A 15,440-nucleotide genomic window follows, 5' to 3' on the forward strand; every position below is an offset into this window, starting at 1 on the left:
AAGTTCCGCCCACTAGAAATCTGACTCTGAACAGTACTCGGATCTTACCGGTCCAAAAGAGTACCCGATTGCAAAAAGGTATGCGGATCAAAAATATACCCGGTTTTAAAAATGTATTTAAATTCAAGACCGGATTATAAGGGCCGCCAAATTTTTTTGTTGTACTAATGACTTCACCAGTCCGGTTTTTCGGTTAAGCCTCATTTGAAAATGAGAAAAGTCAATCTTAAATGCGAATGCATCAAATTGAAATGGCAAAGCGTGATTTGTAATTTAGAATAGCCAGTTGTTAATGAGAAAATTCAATTGAAAATGGAAAACCGCCACAAAGAAATGTAAAAGTATCACTTCCACAACACAAAAGTCAATTGTAAAGAAGAAAACATCAAATTGAAGTACGAAAGCGTAATTTGAGAAGAGTCAGTTTAAAATATGGAAATGAGAACAGTGAGCAATTGTAAATGCGAAAGCATCACTAATTCACTATTCACCAATTTGTCCCTCAGGACAACTGTGTTTTTCTTAAAAATTTCAAGTCCTGGATTGGCGGCATTTGTACAACGGGCATACAGCCTGATAAGTAATTGTCCTAAGTCAATTTTATCATCTACAATCAGGTTGCTTGTATTTCTTACGCTACCATTTTATAAGCGCGACATGTCTTATTGCTGCAAATTTATATAGCGCTTCACTTATATTTTTATAGGTTCTCTTTGTGACTTTTCTTCCTTCTTTTCTTTTTTTGTTGTTATGGGCTGGTGTTTAACATTTTTCTTGTTCTTAGTTTTTGCCTATTTCCACTGTCCTAGAATTTTATATTGCTTCATGACTATTTTTGTCAGGAGGCATCAAAGGAATTATGCGAATTTTTGATTTGCTGTTCGCTTTAGGCAGGGTTGCCTTTACTGTCGATTGTGACATTTTTAGGTTTACTATTTGAGATTTATTTGAATTGTTTATTGCTCTTCCTCAGCTTTGGGTTTGGTTTAGGTAATGGGTTGCAAAAACTGGTGTTTCTTAGATACGAGTTGTGGCGGTTTTACCTGTCTAAATTTGTGCTTCATATAGTTTTTGAGCATCATAGCTATTGTGATGATCAATAGCATGAATACACAACCTATAACTGCTAACCAAACATCTGGGATGTTCGGAGTATTTTCTGTATTTACCTTAGTTGGTGGCTCATCTTGCTATCTGTTGTTTCAGAGCTTTCTTTCCCTACCTCGTAGCCAGCTATGGCTACCATAATGCCTTGGGCTTTTTTTGTCCACCAAGACATCTTGAAAGTTTTCTAATTTTAAAAAGAAGTTAGATATTTTTGTTTTATGACTTTTTATTTTATGGATATTGTTGATTAAAAATATTTAAAAAAAAAAATTTAAATATTCCAAAAAAAAAAATTTCTTAGTGTAGTTTATAATATATTTGGAAATATTCTTATCTATTCATATTAAACGAGCTTTTAATATATTTTTTTTTTTTTTGTTTTTGATGCCACTTAACATTTGGAATTTTCGGGGAACACTCTCCTAATCATACGCATTATTTCCTCTTCCCTGGTAGTGGATTTTATAATGTCCTCAATTGTGGGTTCCCTTTCCATACCTATTATCTTCCACAATTTCTTTAAACCCTCTAATTCTTTGGGTAGGTCCCTAGTGTGTCGGGTATTTTCGTCCCACCAATAGAGATGAAGATCTGAGGAGTTTCTTTGCATTTTAGTAGTTATGGTTAATTTGTAAACCTTATTAAAATGTTCTATGGGCTTTCTTTAGAGGATAGGTGAACTGTCTGAAGTTGATTGACTATTTTACAGAAGTGTCCTAAACATTCCAATTTACTTGAATTTTTTTCTTATAAAAGTTTAATTTAAGATTTTTAACATTTTAGCCTTTTTTTCGAATAAGAAATTTTTAATTTTCCTCCTACTTCTTTTTTCCATAAAAATTTTACTTCAAATTTTAACAAATTAGATTTTTATATTATCTTTTTTTTTCAAGTTCAAAAGAAATTGTTCGTACATACTTTTGTTTTAGTTTAAATTTTACATTATTTTTTTTTCTACAAGTCCTATTTTTTTTGTTTAAATCCTAAGCAAAAACTCTCGTTTTTGCTAATGGTTTAGCGTCCTTAAAGGCCGCCCAATTTATTTCTAAATATACTTATTAGTACTGCTTTCAGCCGGTTATGTCATCAATTGGTCCTGCAGAATATTGCTGTTTAAAATGTGTCCTTTCAATCCGTTTATTCCACTTCGCCTTATGCTTTATTCATCCTTGGTTGCCTTTTCTAAAATTTGTCTTTTAAATCCATTTATTCCACTTCGCCTTATGCTTTATTCATCCTTGGTCACTGCTGTTGCTTAATTTTGTTCCTCAATATTATTTGCCTTCTGCATTTGTTTCTTCGTTCTTTTGTTGATAACATTGCCCTCATGCTGATATTTGATTTGGTTTTATTGTATTTGTGCTGTGATAGCAGTTGTAATCCTTTGTATCAGGATCCTTTCAACTTTTGCCCGGATGGTAAAATTATTAACTATTTTTTATACTTTGTTTTTTAAAGTTTCTTGGGCAGGATCTCTGAGCAGCTAAATCTTTTAAGCGATATTTGCTTGGTCAGCAAATCTTATGCTTATTGCAGATAAAACTGGCAGGATCTTTTCCTCCAGCAAGATTTTTAGCTAATTTTGCTTAAGAGCAAATTTTCAGCTGATTTAAGATCAGGCTGGCTGGATCGCCATGAAATGTTTGATTTGGAATAAAAGATGTGAAAGGTTTGGTAGTCAAACATTAATTCTTTTTATTAAATAAACTCTTTCCCTTTTATAGTTATTTACTTAACCTATACATTCATAATTATCTTAATACTAATAAACTAAAAATATGTACATTGGTAACGGGGTATGCATACATGTAGGTTTGTATACATGCTTTGTATACATGTAGATTTGTATGCCTGCTTGCATACATGTAGATTTGTATGCATGCTTGCAAAGTCAGCAGATCAATGTGAGTATTTGGTTAATTCACATTATTGGTTGTATGTAAATAATAAGCAGAATTTATTAGCTGTGAACGGACAAGGGTTTCATATTCGGCATTCCATTGATGTTAGCTAACCGCTGTGTTAGTTCAATAATTTATGTTGTATAATATTGTAATATGATTGTTACTAAGAAGTATTTGGCATAGAAGTTCATGATGCGTAATGCCGCAAGTGTTTGCATAGGTGGGTATGACGCATAATGCTACAATATTTCGCATGGTGGCTCAGTGAGAGGAAGGCACTGTTCAAATACCACGATACACTGACACCAGTAATACCTGCCCGGAACAACTTGTTGAACACAAAATCGGTTTTTTCAAAAAGGTACCAAGTCTTACGTAGTAAGTCACTTCTCCAATGCTTCAGATATTCTATACGTACCTTACATGTTTTCCGCTTCCTTTTAATATAAGAAGCATGCAAGTATAGTTGCAAACAAAAATATTATTTTCGGTGTAGTGTTATTTCAAACGGAAATACCTAAACACAGTTTATGTTAAATGAGAATTGGAACTACCTTTCTATATTTGTATCTTGATTATAATGTAATTTTTCTGTAATAACAAACTTTAAAGTTTATACCCTTATTACTCTTTTCAAATCGATTAACTACACCTGTCTCACATACAAATTGTAACATTAGTCACGTTAATTTTATGTATATTCTTTCTAATTAGTTTTATATACCGTAAGTTAATAGCTGTATGCGTTTTTTATGCAATCTGCAAAAGATATTTAAATTTATATTGCAAAAGGAATTTTAAAAACAATCCTAACTTTTTAGTACGATCATTGGTCAAGAATTTAAAGTATATTGTATTTTCGTGGTTATGTGCGATTTTTATGGTTTTAAAAATTTAATATGAGGCAAAATGTAAAAAAACTTATAAGTTTACCAATTAACGAGTCCTAATTTTGCCGCATAAGTATCTTTTGAAAAGTTTGAAGACCGGAAATTGATTCGCCAACAGATTATTTAAAAATGAAAATCGATAAAAGTCTATTTCTTGCTTGGACACCGATTTGAGTAGCCAGGGCCGCATGAACAAGTAGGCAGAATAGGCAGTTGCCTGGGGCAAAACATAAAATTCTAGAGAGCGAAAGAAAGAAAAATATAATCAGAACTGAAAATAATTTTTACTCAAATAAATAAAACTCAATTGACCGCATTCAAAAGGCGACGACCGACGAACTAGACAAGGTTCCTAAAAAGGACATTTCCGACTCAGTTGACAAATTGTATTAGCGTGCTTAGAAGGGTATCGAAGTGAGAGGAGAGTATATTGAATAATAAAAAAGAATTATCTCAAAATGTACACTGGCTGTTTTTATTTTGGAAAATTTTGGTTATTTTTGGAACAGAGGATGTAGAAGCCTTCAACTCTATTTTGACTGCTATGCGTTCAGTGAGTAAGCCATTGCAAAGTGAAAGAGCAGATTTGGAAACGTGTGCTTTTTTGTACGGAGAAGAGAGTTCAGTTACATTCCGTGAAAAGTTCAATGATTTCGATGAAAAAGCAAAACAATTATTCCTGGTGTAGGTTATACAGAAATCGCAAAACGTACTCGTCGTAGAAAAAAACAACCTAATGACGGAAATGCTCCAGAAGTAGAATTTTCGCCTCGCGATGATTTTAGGACAAAAGATTTCCTCGAAATCATCGATAATCTTCGCAATGAAATCAGACGACGTGCGAAAGTGTATATGGAAGTTTCAAAGAGATTTGCATTTCTCATCAACTTTTCTCTCAGTGATGGGGACCTCCACGAAGCTATAAATAACTTAGTTATTTTTTATTCTAGAGGCTTGGAAGAATGTTTCATTGAAATGAAATACTTTCAAAGTTACGTAAACCCCAGATACACTGATGCACAAAAAACTCATAGTCATTTGTACAAGATTATAATGGAAGATTAATTAGCCAATATGTTTCCTAACACAGAAATAGCTCTTCGGATTATTTTAACATTAATGATCCCAAATTGTTCTTCCGAACGGTCCTTCTCGCAATTAAAAAGAATCAAAGCTGCTGAAAGAGCGACTGGAGATGTTAGATATACTTTGCATTGACTCACATTTATTGAACAAAATCGAACAACAAATTGATGGTTGTCTAGGGCCCTGTTGAGGGTTAATCCGGCCCTGCGAGTAGCGATACTTTTTAATTATTTCTACAAACAGCAGGGATTTTTGGGGCTGTGCTTATAGTAATGCAGCTTGGTAGATTCAATTGAAGAGTTCACCTAATTCTGCGGAGAAGTATTCGGATTGCAGCTGAGATAAGTGATTTTGAATGATTCATATTGAACTCGAGCTCCAAGATATTAATACTTCCCTTCATAAATTCGAAGAGTTTGCTAGAAGCTCCAGCAAAGAAAACAAGTAAGGAAGGCTAATTTCGGGTGTAACCGAACATTACATACTCAGCTGAACGCTTTGGAGACAAAATAAGGGGAAATAACCATGTAGGAAAATGAACCTAGTGTAACCTTGGAATGTGTTTGTACGACACGGATATCAAATCAAAGGTGTTAATGAGTATTTTAAAAGGGAGTGAGCCATAGTTTTATAGGCGGACGCTTTTTTGAGAAATCGCCATAAAGGTGGACCAGGGGTTACTCTAGAATGTGTTTGTACGTTATGGGTATCAAATGAAACATGTTAATGAGTATTTTAAAATGGAGAAGCCCTAAGTTGTATATGTGAAGGCGCTTTCGAGATATCGACAAAAATGTGGACCATGGTGACCCGGAACATCATCTGTCGGGTACCGCTAACTTATTCATATATGTAATACCACAAACAGTATTCCTGCCATGATTCCAAGGGCTTTTGATTTCGCCCTGCAGAACTTTTTCATTTTCTTCTACTTAATACGGTAGGTGTCACGCCCATTTTACAAAGTTTTTTCTAAAGTTATATTTTGCGTCAAAAAAACCAATCCAATCACCATGTTTCATCCCTTTTTTCGTATTTGGTATAGAATTATGGCATTTTTTCATGTTTCGAAATTTTCGATATCGAAAAAGTGGACATGATCATAGTCAGATTTCACCCATTTTTGTTACCAATATAAACGTGAGTTCAGATAAGTACGTGAACCAAGTTTAGTAAAGATATATCGATTTTTGCGCAAGTTATCGTGTTAACGGCCGAGCGGAAGGACAGACGGTCAACTGTGTTTAAAAACTGGACGTGGCTTCAACCGATTTCGCCCATTTTCACAGAAAACAGTTATCGTCACTGAAGCTATGTCCTTACCAAATTTCACAGGATTGGTTGGATTTTTATTCGACTTATGTCATTAAAAGTATTCTAGACAAATTAAATGAAGAAGGGCGGAGCCAAGCCCATTTTGAAATTTTCTTTTATTTCTGTATTTTGTTGCACGATATCATTACCGGAGATGAATGTTGACATAATTTCCTTACATACTCTAAAGATATTCAATTTTTGGTTAAAATTTGATTTAAAATTTGTTTTTTAAGTGGGCGTGTTCGTCATCCGATTTTGCAATTTTTTATTTAGGACACATATAGTAATAGGAGTAACGTTCCTGCCAAATTTCATCATGATATCCTCAACGACTGTCAAATTACAGCTTGCAAAACTTTTAAATTACCTTCTTTTAAAAGTGGGCGGTGCCACGCCCATTGTCCAAAATTTTACTAGTTTTCTATTCTGCGTCATAAGGTCAACCCACCTACCAAGTTTTATCGTTGTATCCGTCTTTGGTAATGAATTATCGTACTTTTCGGTTTTTCGAAATTTTCGATATCGAAAAAGTGGGCGTGGTGATAGTACGATTTCGTTCATTTAAAATAGCGATCTGAGATGAGTGCCCAGGAACCTACATACCAAATTTCATTAAGATACCTCAAAATTTACTCAAGTTATCGTGTTTACGGACAGACAGACGGACGGACGGACATAGCTAAATGAATTTCTTTTTTCGCCCCGATCATTTTGATATATAGAAGTCTATATCTACATATCTCGATTAGTTTATGCCATTACGGGGTTCCGTGATGCGAACAAAGTTAATATATCTGTGAGCTATGCTCAGCTGCGTATAAAAATTTGAAAGCATCATCTTGCATTTTGCGTATGAGACTAATGCTTATGTACCAATATGACACTTGTGTCGTTAAGTGGGTTAATAATAACTGATGATCTGCTATTTTGTATATAAATCACCAAAATTTTTATCAAATATCAGTTATCACTTTTGATCAGTGGGACTATAGTGATTAAGTAAAATGTTTAAGTTGACTTTAAGTTTGTTGTTGGCTGTAAGCAGCGTTTACGGTAAATTTGAAAAAAAAAGTATAACTAATCTTAGAGGATTAAGAAACGTTCACATTTGACTGAGTTTGGGGATATAAGTCATGTGAAAAAAACGCGCAAGGATTATATAACCACAACTGCAAGTTATTTTATTTTCATATTTATAGAAAAAAAAAAAAACCTTGTAGCTTAGCTAACCTCAACCTAGCAGTAGGTTTAATCGTAACCATAAAACGCTTAAAGGGCCAATTAATGGTGACTTATAACCATAAAACCATAACCAGATAAAACAGTTGATCGAACCTACCTTATGGAAGTCAATGTAATCGATTAATGGTGCCATCCATACCATAACGCTAACGCCATAACCATGCCATAGCCAACCAATTGGTTTTTGGTTTCTCGCCATATCCATAACCTAAAAATATTTGAGTTGGTGAATTTAATAATTTTTATAGATTTTATTCATTGTTTTGGATACGTTATGACTAAGAGACTTATTTTTGTGGAATATGTTTGTAATTTTTTTCGTTTTCTTCATTTTTATGAAATTTTCACGATTTTTAGGTTAAGGCACCATTAATCGATCACATTGGAGAGATATGGGTATGGTTACGACTATGGCGTTAGGGTTAAGGAAGTTTAATTGGGCCTTAAAAAGGAGGGCGATAAGAAAATATTCTGCGTGAAGTTTATTAACATATAAGACGGAATGGGCGAATAGATTTTGTTGAAAGAGTTAAGGTTACAAATTGAGTAGTATGCTAGGAAAATTAGTAATCACTAATCGTGACCTACGTGGGTTCTGAATGTTGTATTATGTCAAACGTCAACCGATATTATATCAAAACAGGAACGGACTACATTTTTACTATTTTAAGGTCCGATGGAAACTATTATGAAGGAATGATAAGATAGGCAGTTCACTTGGAAATTGGACTTATCAATTTTTAGGAATCGGTCTAAAATGGCTTGCGACAATCGCTGTAAGCGTCCCGATTACTTCTATGATTCATCATTCTATGATCATCATATTCTAAGCTAGTCAATATTGAGCTGATAAGCTTGTTCGGTTAGGGTTATTGCGTTCTGATTATATTCAAATGCCGCATATCCCCATCACAACCATACCCAGACTCGTTTGAAGAATCAACGTAACAATCATAAGCCATATGGTTTTTCTACGATGCGAATATTCGCGTTTTTGAGTGTGCCGTTTCTCGAAGATTATTGACGCTCTTAAATTGTTTTAAGTTTTCGAAGTTTGATGATGTATTTTCGTTGAAAGGGAAGATAATTCCCTGAAAAATATTCAGGGATTTTGCTAAAGCCAGCATTTTTGGTAGCATTTAAATACGGATCGTTGCTGTTAATATTTAGTAAATTTAGATGTTCCAGAAAACCTTAAATTCTAAGCTGCATACTGTCCGAAGTTCGACGAAGATACTCATATATAGACAAAAATAGGAAAACATTGGAAGGCATCTCATTACAGTGATGGTGTTTGGACGCATTTTTATTCGGATCGGTCTGATCATAAATACCTTATGTCCGTCAGTTTTGATAGCATCGACGATCACTACCGAATACACATCTTATATACTTATAATAAGAACGTTACAGGCCTAAAGCTCTACATTACAAATATTGAAGAAACAAGTAAGGAAGGCTAAGTTCGGGTGTAACCGAACAATACATACTCAGCTGAGACCTATGGAGACAAAATAAGGGAAAATCACCATGTAGGAAAATGAACCTAGGGTAACCCTGGCATGTGTTTGTACGATATGGGTATCAAATGAGAGGTGTTAATGAGTATTTTAAAAGGGAGTCGGCCTTAGCTCTATAGGTGGATGCCTTTTCGAGATATCGTTATAAAGGTGGACAAGGGTTCACTCTAGAATTTGTTTGTACGATATGCGTATCAAAGGAAAGGTGTTAATGAGTATTTTCAAAGGGAATGGCCTTATTTCTATTGGTGGACGCCTTTTCGAGATATCGCCATAAAGGTGGACCAGGGGTGACTCTAGAATGTGACTGTACGATATGGGTATCAAATTAAAGGTATTAATAAGGGTTTTAAAAGGGAGTGGCCCTTAGTTGTATATGTGAAGGCGTTTTCGAGATATCGACCATAATGTGGACCAGAGTGACCCAGAACATCATCTGTCGGATACCGCCAATTTATTTATATATGTAATACCACGAACAGTATTCCTGCCATGATTCCAAGTGTTTTTGATTTCGCCATGCAGAACTTTTTCATTTTCTTCTACTTAATATGGTAGGTGTCACACCCATTTTACAAAGTTTTTTCTAAAGTTATATTTTGCGTCAATAACCCAATCCAATTACCATGTTTCATCTCTTTTTTCGTATTTGGTATAGAATTATGGCATTTTTTTCATTTTTCGTAATTTTCGATATCTAAAAAGTGGGCGTGGTCATAGTCGGATTTCGACCATTTTTTATGCCAATACAAAGTGAGTTCAGATAAGTGCGTGAACTGAGTTTAGTAAAGATCGATTTTTGCTCAAGTTATCGTGTTAACGGCCGAGCGGAAGGACAGACGGTAGACTGGGCGTGGCTTCAAGCGATTTCGCCCTTTTTCACAGAAAACAGTTATCGTCCTAGAATCTAAGCCCCTACCAAATTTCACAAGGATTGGTAAATTTTTGTTCGACTTATGCCATTAAAAATATCCTAGATGAATTAAATGAAAAAGGGAGGAGCCACGCCCATTGTGAAATTTTCTTTTATTTTTGTATTTTGTTGCACCATATCATTACTGGAGTCGAATGTTGACATAATTTACTTATATACTATAAAGATATTAAATTTTTTGTTAAAATTTGACTTAAAAAAATTTTTTTTTAAAAGTGGGCGTGGTCGTTCTCCGATGTTGCTAATTTTTATTAAGCATACATGCAGTAATAGGAGTAACGTTCTTGCCAAATTTCATCATGATATCTTCAACGACTGCCAAATTACAGTCTGCAAAACTTTTAAATTACCTTCTTTTAAAAGTGGGCGGTGCCGCGCCCATTGTCCAAAATTTTACTAATTTTCTATTCTGCGTCATAAGTTCAACTCACCTACCAAGTTTCATCGCTTTATCCGTCTTTGGTAATGAATTATCGCAGTTTTTCTGTTTTTCGAAATTTTCAATATCGAAAAAGTGGGCGTGGTTATAGTCCGATATCGTTCATTTTAAATAGAGATGTGAGATGAGTGCCCAGGAACCTACATTTCATCAAGATACCTCAAAATTTACTCAAGTTATCGTGTTAATGGACAGATGGACGGACATAGATCAATCAAATTTTTTTTCGATACTGATGATTTTGATATATGGAAGTCTATATCTATCTCGATTCCTTTATATATGTACAACCAACCATTATCCAATCAAAGTTAATTTACTCTGTGAGCTATGCTCAACTGAGTATAAACAAGTAAGGAAGGCTAAGTTCGGGTGTAACCGAACATTACATACTCAGTTGAGAGCTATGGAGACAAAATAAGGAAAATCACCATGTAGGAAAATGAACCTAGGGCAACCCTGGAATGTGGTTGTATGACATCTGTATCAAATGGAAGGTATTAAAGAGTATTTTAAGAGATAGTAGGCCATAGTTCTATGGATGGACGCCATTTAGGGATATCGGCATAAAGGTGGACCAGGGCTGACTCTAGAATTTGTTTGTACGATATGGGTATGAAATGAAAGGTGTTACTGAGCATTTTAAGAGGGAGTGGGCCTTAGGTCTATCGGTGGACGCCTTTTCGAGATATCGCCATTAAGGTGGACCAGGGGTGACTCTAGAATGTGTTTGTACGATATGGGTATCAAATGAAAGGTGTTACTGAGCATTTTAAGAGGGAGTGGGCCTTAGGTCTATCGGTGAACGCCTTTTCGAGAAATCGCCATAAAGGTGGACCAGGGGTGACTCTAGAATATGTTTGTACGATATGGGTATCAAATGAAAGCTGTTAATGAGTATTTTGAAAAGGAGTGATCCTTAGTTCCATAGGAGGACGCCGTTTCGAGATATCGCCATAAAGGTGGACCAGGGGTGTATCTAGAATGTGTTTGTACGATATGGGAATCAAATGAAAGGTGTTACTGAGCATTTTAAGAGGGAGTGGGCATTAGGTCTATAGGTGGACGCCTTTTTGAGATATCGCCATTAGGGTGGGCCAGGGGTGACTCTAGAATATTTGTACGATATGGGTATCAAACGAAAAGTGTTACTGAGCTTTTTAAGAGGGAGTGGGCATTAGGTCTATAGGTGGGCGCCTTTTCGAAATGTCGCCATTAGGGTGGGCCAGGGGTGACTCTAGAATGTGCTTGTATGATATGGGTATCAAATGAAAGATGGTAATGAGTATTTTAAAAGGGAGTAATCCTTAGTTCTATAGGTGGACGCCTTTTCTAGATATCGCCATAAAGGTGGACCAAGGGTGACTCTAGAATGTTTGTACGATATGGGTATCAAACGAAAGGTGTTACTGAGCATTTTAAGAGGGAGTGGGCATTAGGTCTATAGGTGGACGTCTTTTCGAGATATCGCCATTAGGGTGGGCCAGGGGTGACTCTAGAATGTGTTTGTACGATATGGGTATCAAATGAAAGGTGGTAATGAGTATTTTAAAAGGGAGTAATCCTTAGGTCTATAGGTGGGCGCCTTTTCGAAATGTCGCCATTAGGGTGGGCCAGGGATGACTCTAGAATGTGTTTGTACGATATGGGTATCAAACGAAAGGTGTTACTGAGCATTTTGAGAGAGAGTGGGCATTAGGTCTATAGGTGGACGCCTTTTCGAGATATCGCCATTAGGGTGGCCAGGGGTGACTCTAGAATGTTTGTACGATATGGGTATCAAACGAAAGGTGTTACTGAGCATTTTAAGAGGGAGTGGGCATTAGGTCTATAGGTGGACGCCTTTTTGAGATATCGCCATTAGGGTGGGCCAGGGGTGACTCTAGAATGTTTGTACGATATGGGTATCAAACGAAAAGTGTTACTGAGCTTTTTAAGAGGGAGTAGGCATTAGGTCTATAGGTGGGCGCCTTTTCGAAATGTCGCCATTAGGGTGGGCCAGGGGTGACTCTAGAATGTGTTTGTATGATATGGGTATCAAATGAAAGATGGTAATGAGTATTTTAAAAGGGAGTAATCCTTAGTTCTATAGGTGGACGCCTTTTCGAGATATCGCCATAAAGGTGGACCAAGTGTGACTCTAGAATGTTTGTACGATATGGGTATCAAACGAAAGGTGTTACTGAGCATTTTAAGAGGGAGTGGGCATGAGGTCTATAGGTGGACGCCTTTTCGAGATATCGTCATTAAGGTGGGCCAGGGATGGCTCTAGAATGTGTTTGTACGATATGGGTATCAAACGAAAGGTGTTACTGAGCATTTTAAGAGGGAGTGGGCATTAGGTCTATAGGTGGACGCCTTTTCGAGATATCGCCATTAGGGTGGGCCAGGGGTGACTCTAGAATGTTTGTACGATATGGGTATCAAACGAAAGGTGTTACTGAGCATTTTAAGAGGGAGTGGGCATTAGGTCTATAGGTGGACGCCTTTTCGAGATATCGCCATTAGGGTGGGCCAGGGGTGACTCTAGAATGTGTTTGTACGATATGGGTATCAAATGAAAGGTGGTAATGAGTATTTTAAAAGAGAGTAATCTTTAGGTCTATAGGTGGGCGCCTTTTCGAAATGTCGCCATTAGGGTGGGCCAGGGATGACTCTAGAATGTGTTTGTACGATATGGGTATCAAACGAAAGGTGTTACTGAGCATTTTAAGAGAGAGTGGGCATTAGGTCTATAGGTGGACGCCTTTTCGAGATATCGCCATTAGGGTGGCCAGGGGTGACTCTAGAATGTTTGTACGATATGGGTATCAAACGAAATGTGTTACTGAGCATTTTAAGAGGGAGTGGGCATTAGGTCTATAGGTGGACGCCTTTTCGAGATATCGCCATTATGGTGGGCCAGGGGTGACTCTAGAATGTTTGTACGATATTGGTATCAATTTAAGAGGGAGTGGGCATTAGGTCTATAGGTGGACGCCTTTTCGAGATATCGCCAATAGGGTGGGCCAGGTGTGACTCCAGAATGTGTTTGTACGATATGGATATCAAATTAAAGGTATTAATGAGGGTTTTAAAAGCGAGTGGCCCTTAGATGTATATGTGAAGGCGTTCTCGCGATATCGACCAAAATGTGGACCAGGTGATCCAGAAAATCATCTGTCGGGTACTGCTAATTTATTTATATATGCAATACAACTAACAGTATTCCTGCCAAGATTCCAAGAGCTGTTGATTTCGCCTTGTAGAACTTTTTCATTTTCTTCTACTTAATATGGTAGGTGTCACACCCATTTTACAAAGTTTTTTCTATAGTTATATTTTGCGTCAATAAACCAATCCAGTTTCCATGTTTCATCCCTTTTTTTCGTATTTGGTATAGAATTATGGCATTTTTTTCTTTTTTCGTAATTTTCGATATGGATAAAGTGGGCGTGGTTATGGTCGGATTTCGGCCATTTTTTATACCAAGATAAAGTGAGTTCAGATAAGTACGTGGGCTAAGTTTAGTAAAGATATATCGGTTTTTGCTTAAGTTGTTGTGTTAACGGCCGAGCGGAAGGACAGACGGTGGACTGTGTATAAAAACTGGGCGTGGCTTCCACCGATTTCGCCCATTTTCACAGAGAACAGTTACCGTCATAGAATCTATGCCTCTACCAAATTTGAGAAGGATGGGTAAATTTTTGTTCGACTTATGGCATTAAAAGTATTCTAGACAAACTAAATGAAAATGGGCGGAGCCACGCCCATTTTGAAACTTTCTTTTGTTTTTGTATTTTGTTGCATCATATCATTACTGGAGTTGAAGTTTGACTTAATTTACTTATATGCAGTAAAGATATTAAATTTTTTGTTAAAATTTGAATTTAAAAAAATTTTTTTTTAAAAAGTGGGCGTGTTCTTCATCCAATTTTGCTAATTTTTATTTAGCACATATATAGTAATAGTAGTAACGTTCCTGCCAAATTTCATCATGATATCTTCAACGACTGCCAAATTACAGCTTGCAAAACTTTTAAATTACCTTCTTGTAAAAGTGGGCGGTGCCACGCCCATTGTCCAAAATCTAACTAATTTTCTATTCTGCGTCATAACGTCAACCCATCTACCAAGTTTCATCGCTTTAACCGCCTTTGGCAATGAATTATCGCATTTTTTCGGTTTTTCGAAATATTCGATATCGAAAAAGTGGGCGTGGTTATAGTCCGATATCGTTCATTTTAAATAGCGATCTGAGATGAGTGCCCAGGAATCTACATACCAAATTTCATCAAGATACCTCAAAAGTTACTCAAGTTATCGTGTTAACGGACAGACGGACGGACGGACGGACGGACGGACATGGCTCAATCAAATTTTTTTTCGATACTGATGATTTTGATATATGGAAGTCTATATCTATCTTGATTCCTTTATAACTGTACAACCAACCGTTATCCAATCAAAGTTAATATACTCTGTGAGCTCTGCTCAACTGAGTATAAAAATAGTATGAAAGGTCTGTCTGTCAGTATGTTTGTACATGCTTCACCAAAAAGTATTGCATCGAATTGAATGCAGTTTTCATTAGCGTACTGCCAAAGGTTTTTCGAAAAATATGGAATCCATCGAACTTTCTAATTTGAGTGCGTGGTAAAGTTGCGCAATTTTGCTATACGGGGTGGCGGTATGGCCCGCCCTGGATAAATCCTCGACGGTTCTTGTAAAAGGTGCAAAGATCTGCACTACTATGCATAAGCGGAGCCATCCGCACAGCGCCAACGGAGGTTATGAATGTAATAGTGAACCTACTACCCATAGATATAGTACGCATAAAATATGCAGCATGTGCAGCTATTAGGCTGAGGAAACTGACCACATGATCTCACTGCAACCATACTGAAATTCTTGACAGATTCTGCTTACCAGAATGGGCAGATTTCTGCAAACCACATACCAACTTTAACAAGGGATACGAGATATTAATCCCTGAGAGGAACAGTAGGTGAATGGCCCAGA

General features: G+C 36.4%; 1 protein-coding gene across 1 annotated transcript in view; it reads left to right on the plus strand.

Moving 5' to 3' along the window:
* The window catches only part of LOC137245890 (uncharacterized), a 107,694-nt gene that overhangs the window by 40,876 nt on the left and 51,378 nt on the right, over window positions 1-15,440 (plus strand). The window contains exon 4 of the mRNA XM_067777086.1: window positions 7,305-7,357. Within this exon, the coding sequence (XP_067633187.1) occupies window positions 7,305-7,357 (53 nt within the window). The remainder of the gene's footprint in view (window positions 1-7,304; window positions 7,358-15,440) is intronic.

The sequence above is a fragment of the Eurosta solidaginis genome, chromosome 3 (genome assembly GCF_040869045.1).
Source record: "Eurosta solidaginis isolate ZX-2024a chromosome 3, ASM4086904v1, whole genome shotgun sequence".
NCBI lineage: Eukaryota > Metazoa > Arthropoda > Insecta > Diptera > Tephritidae > Eurosta > Eurosta solidaginis.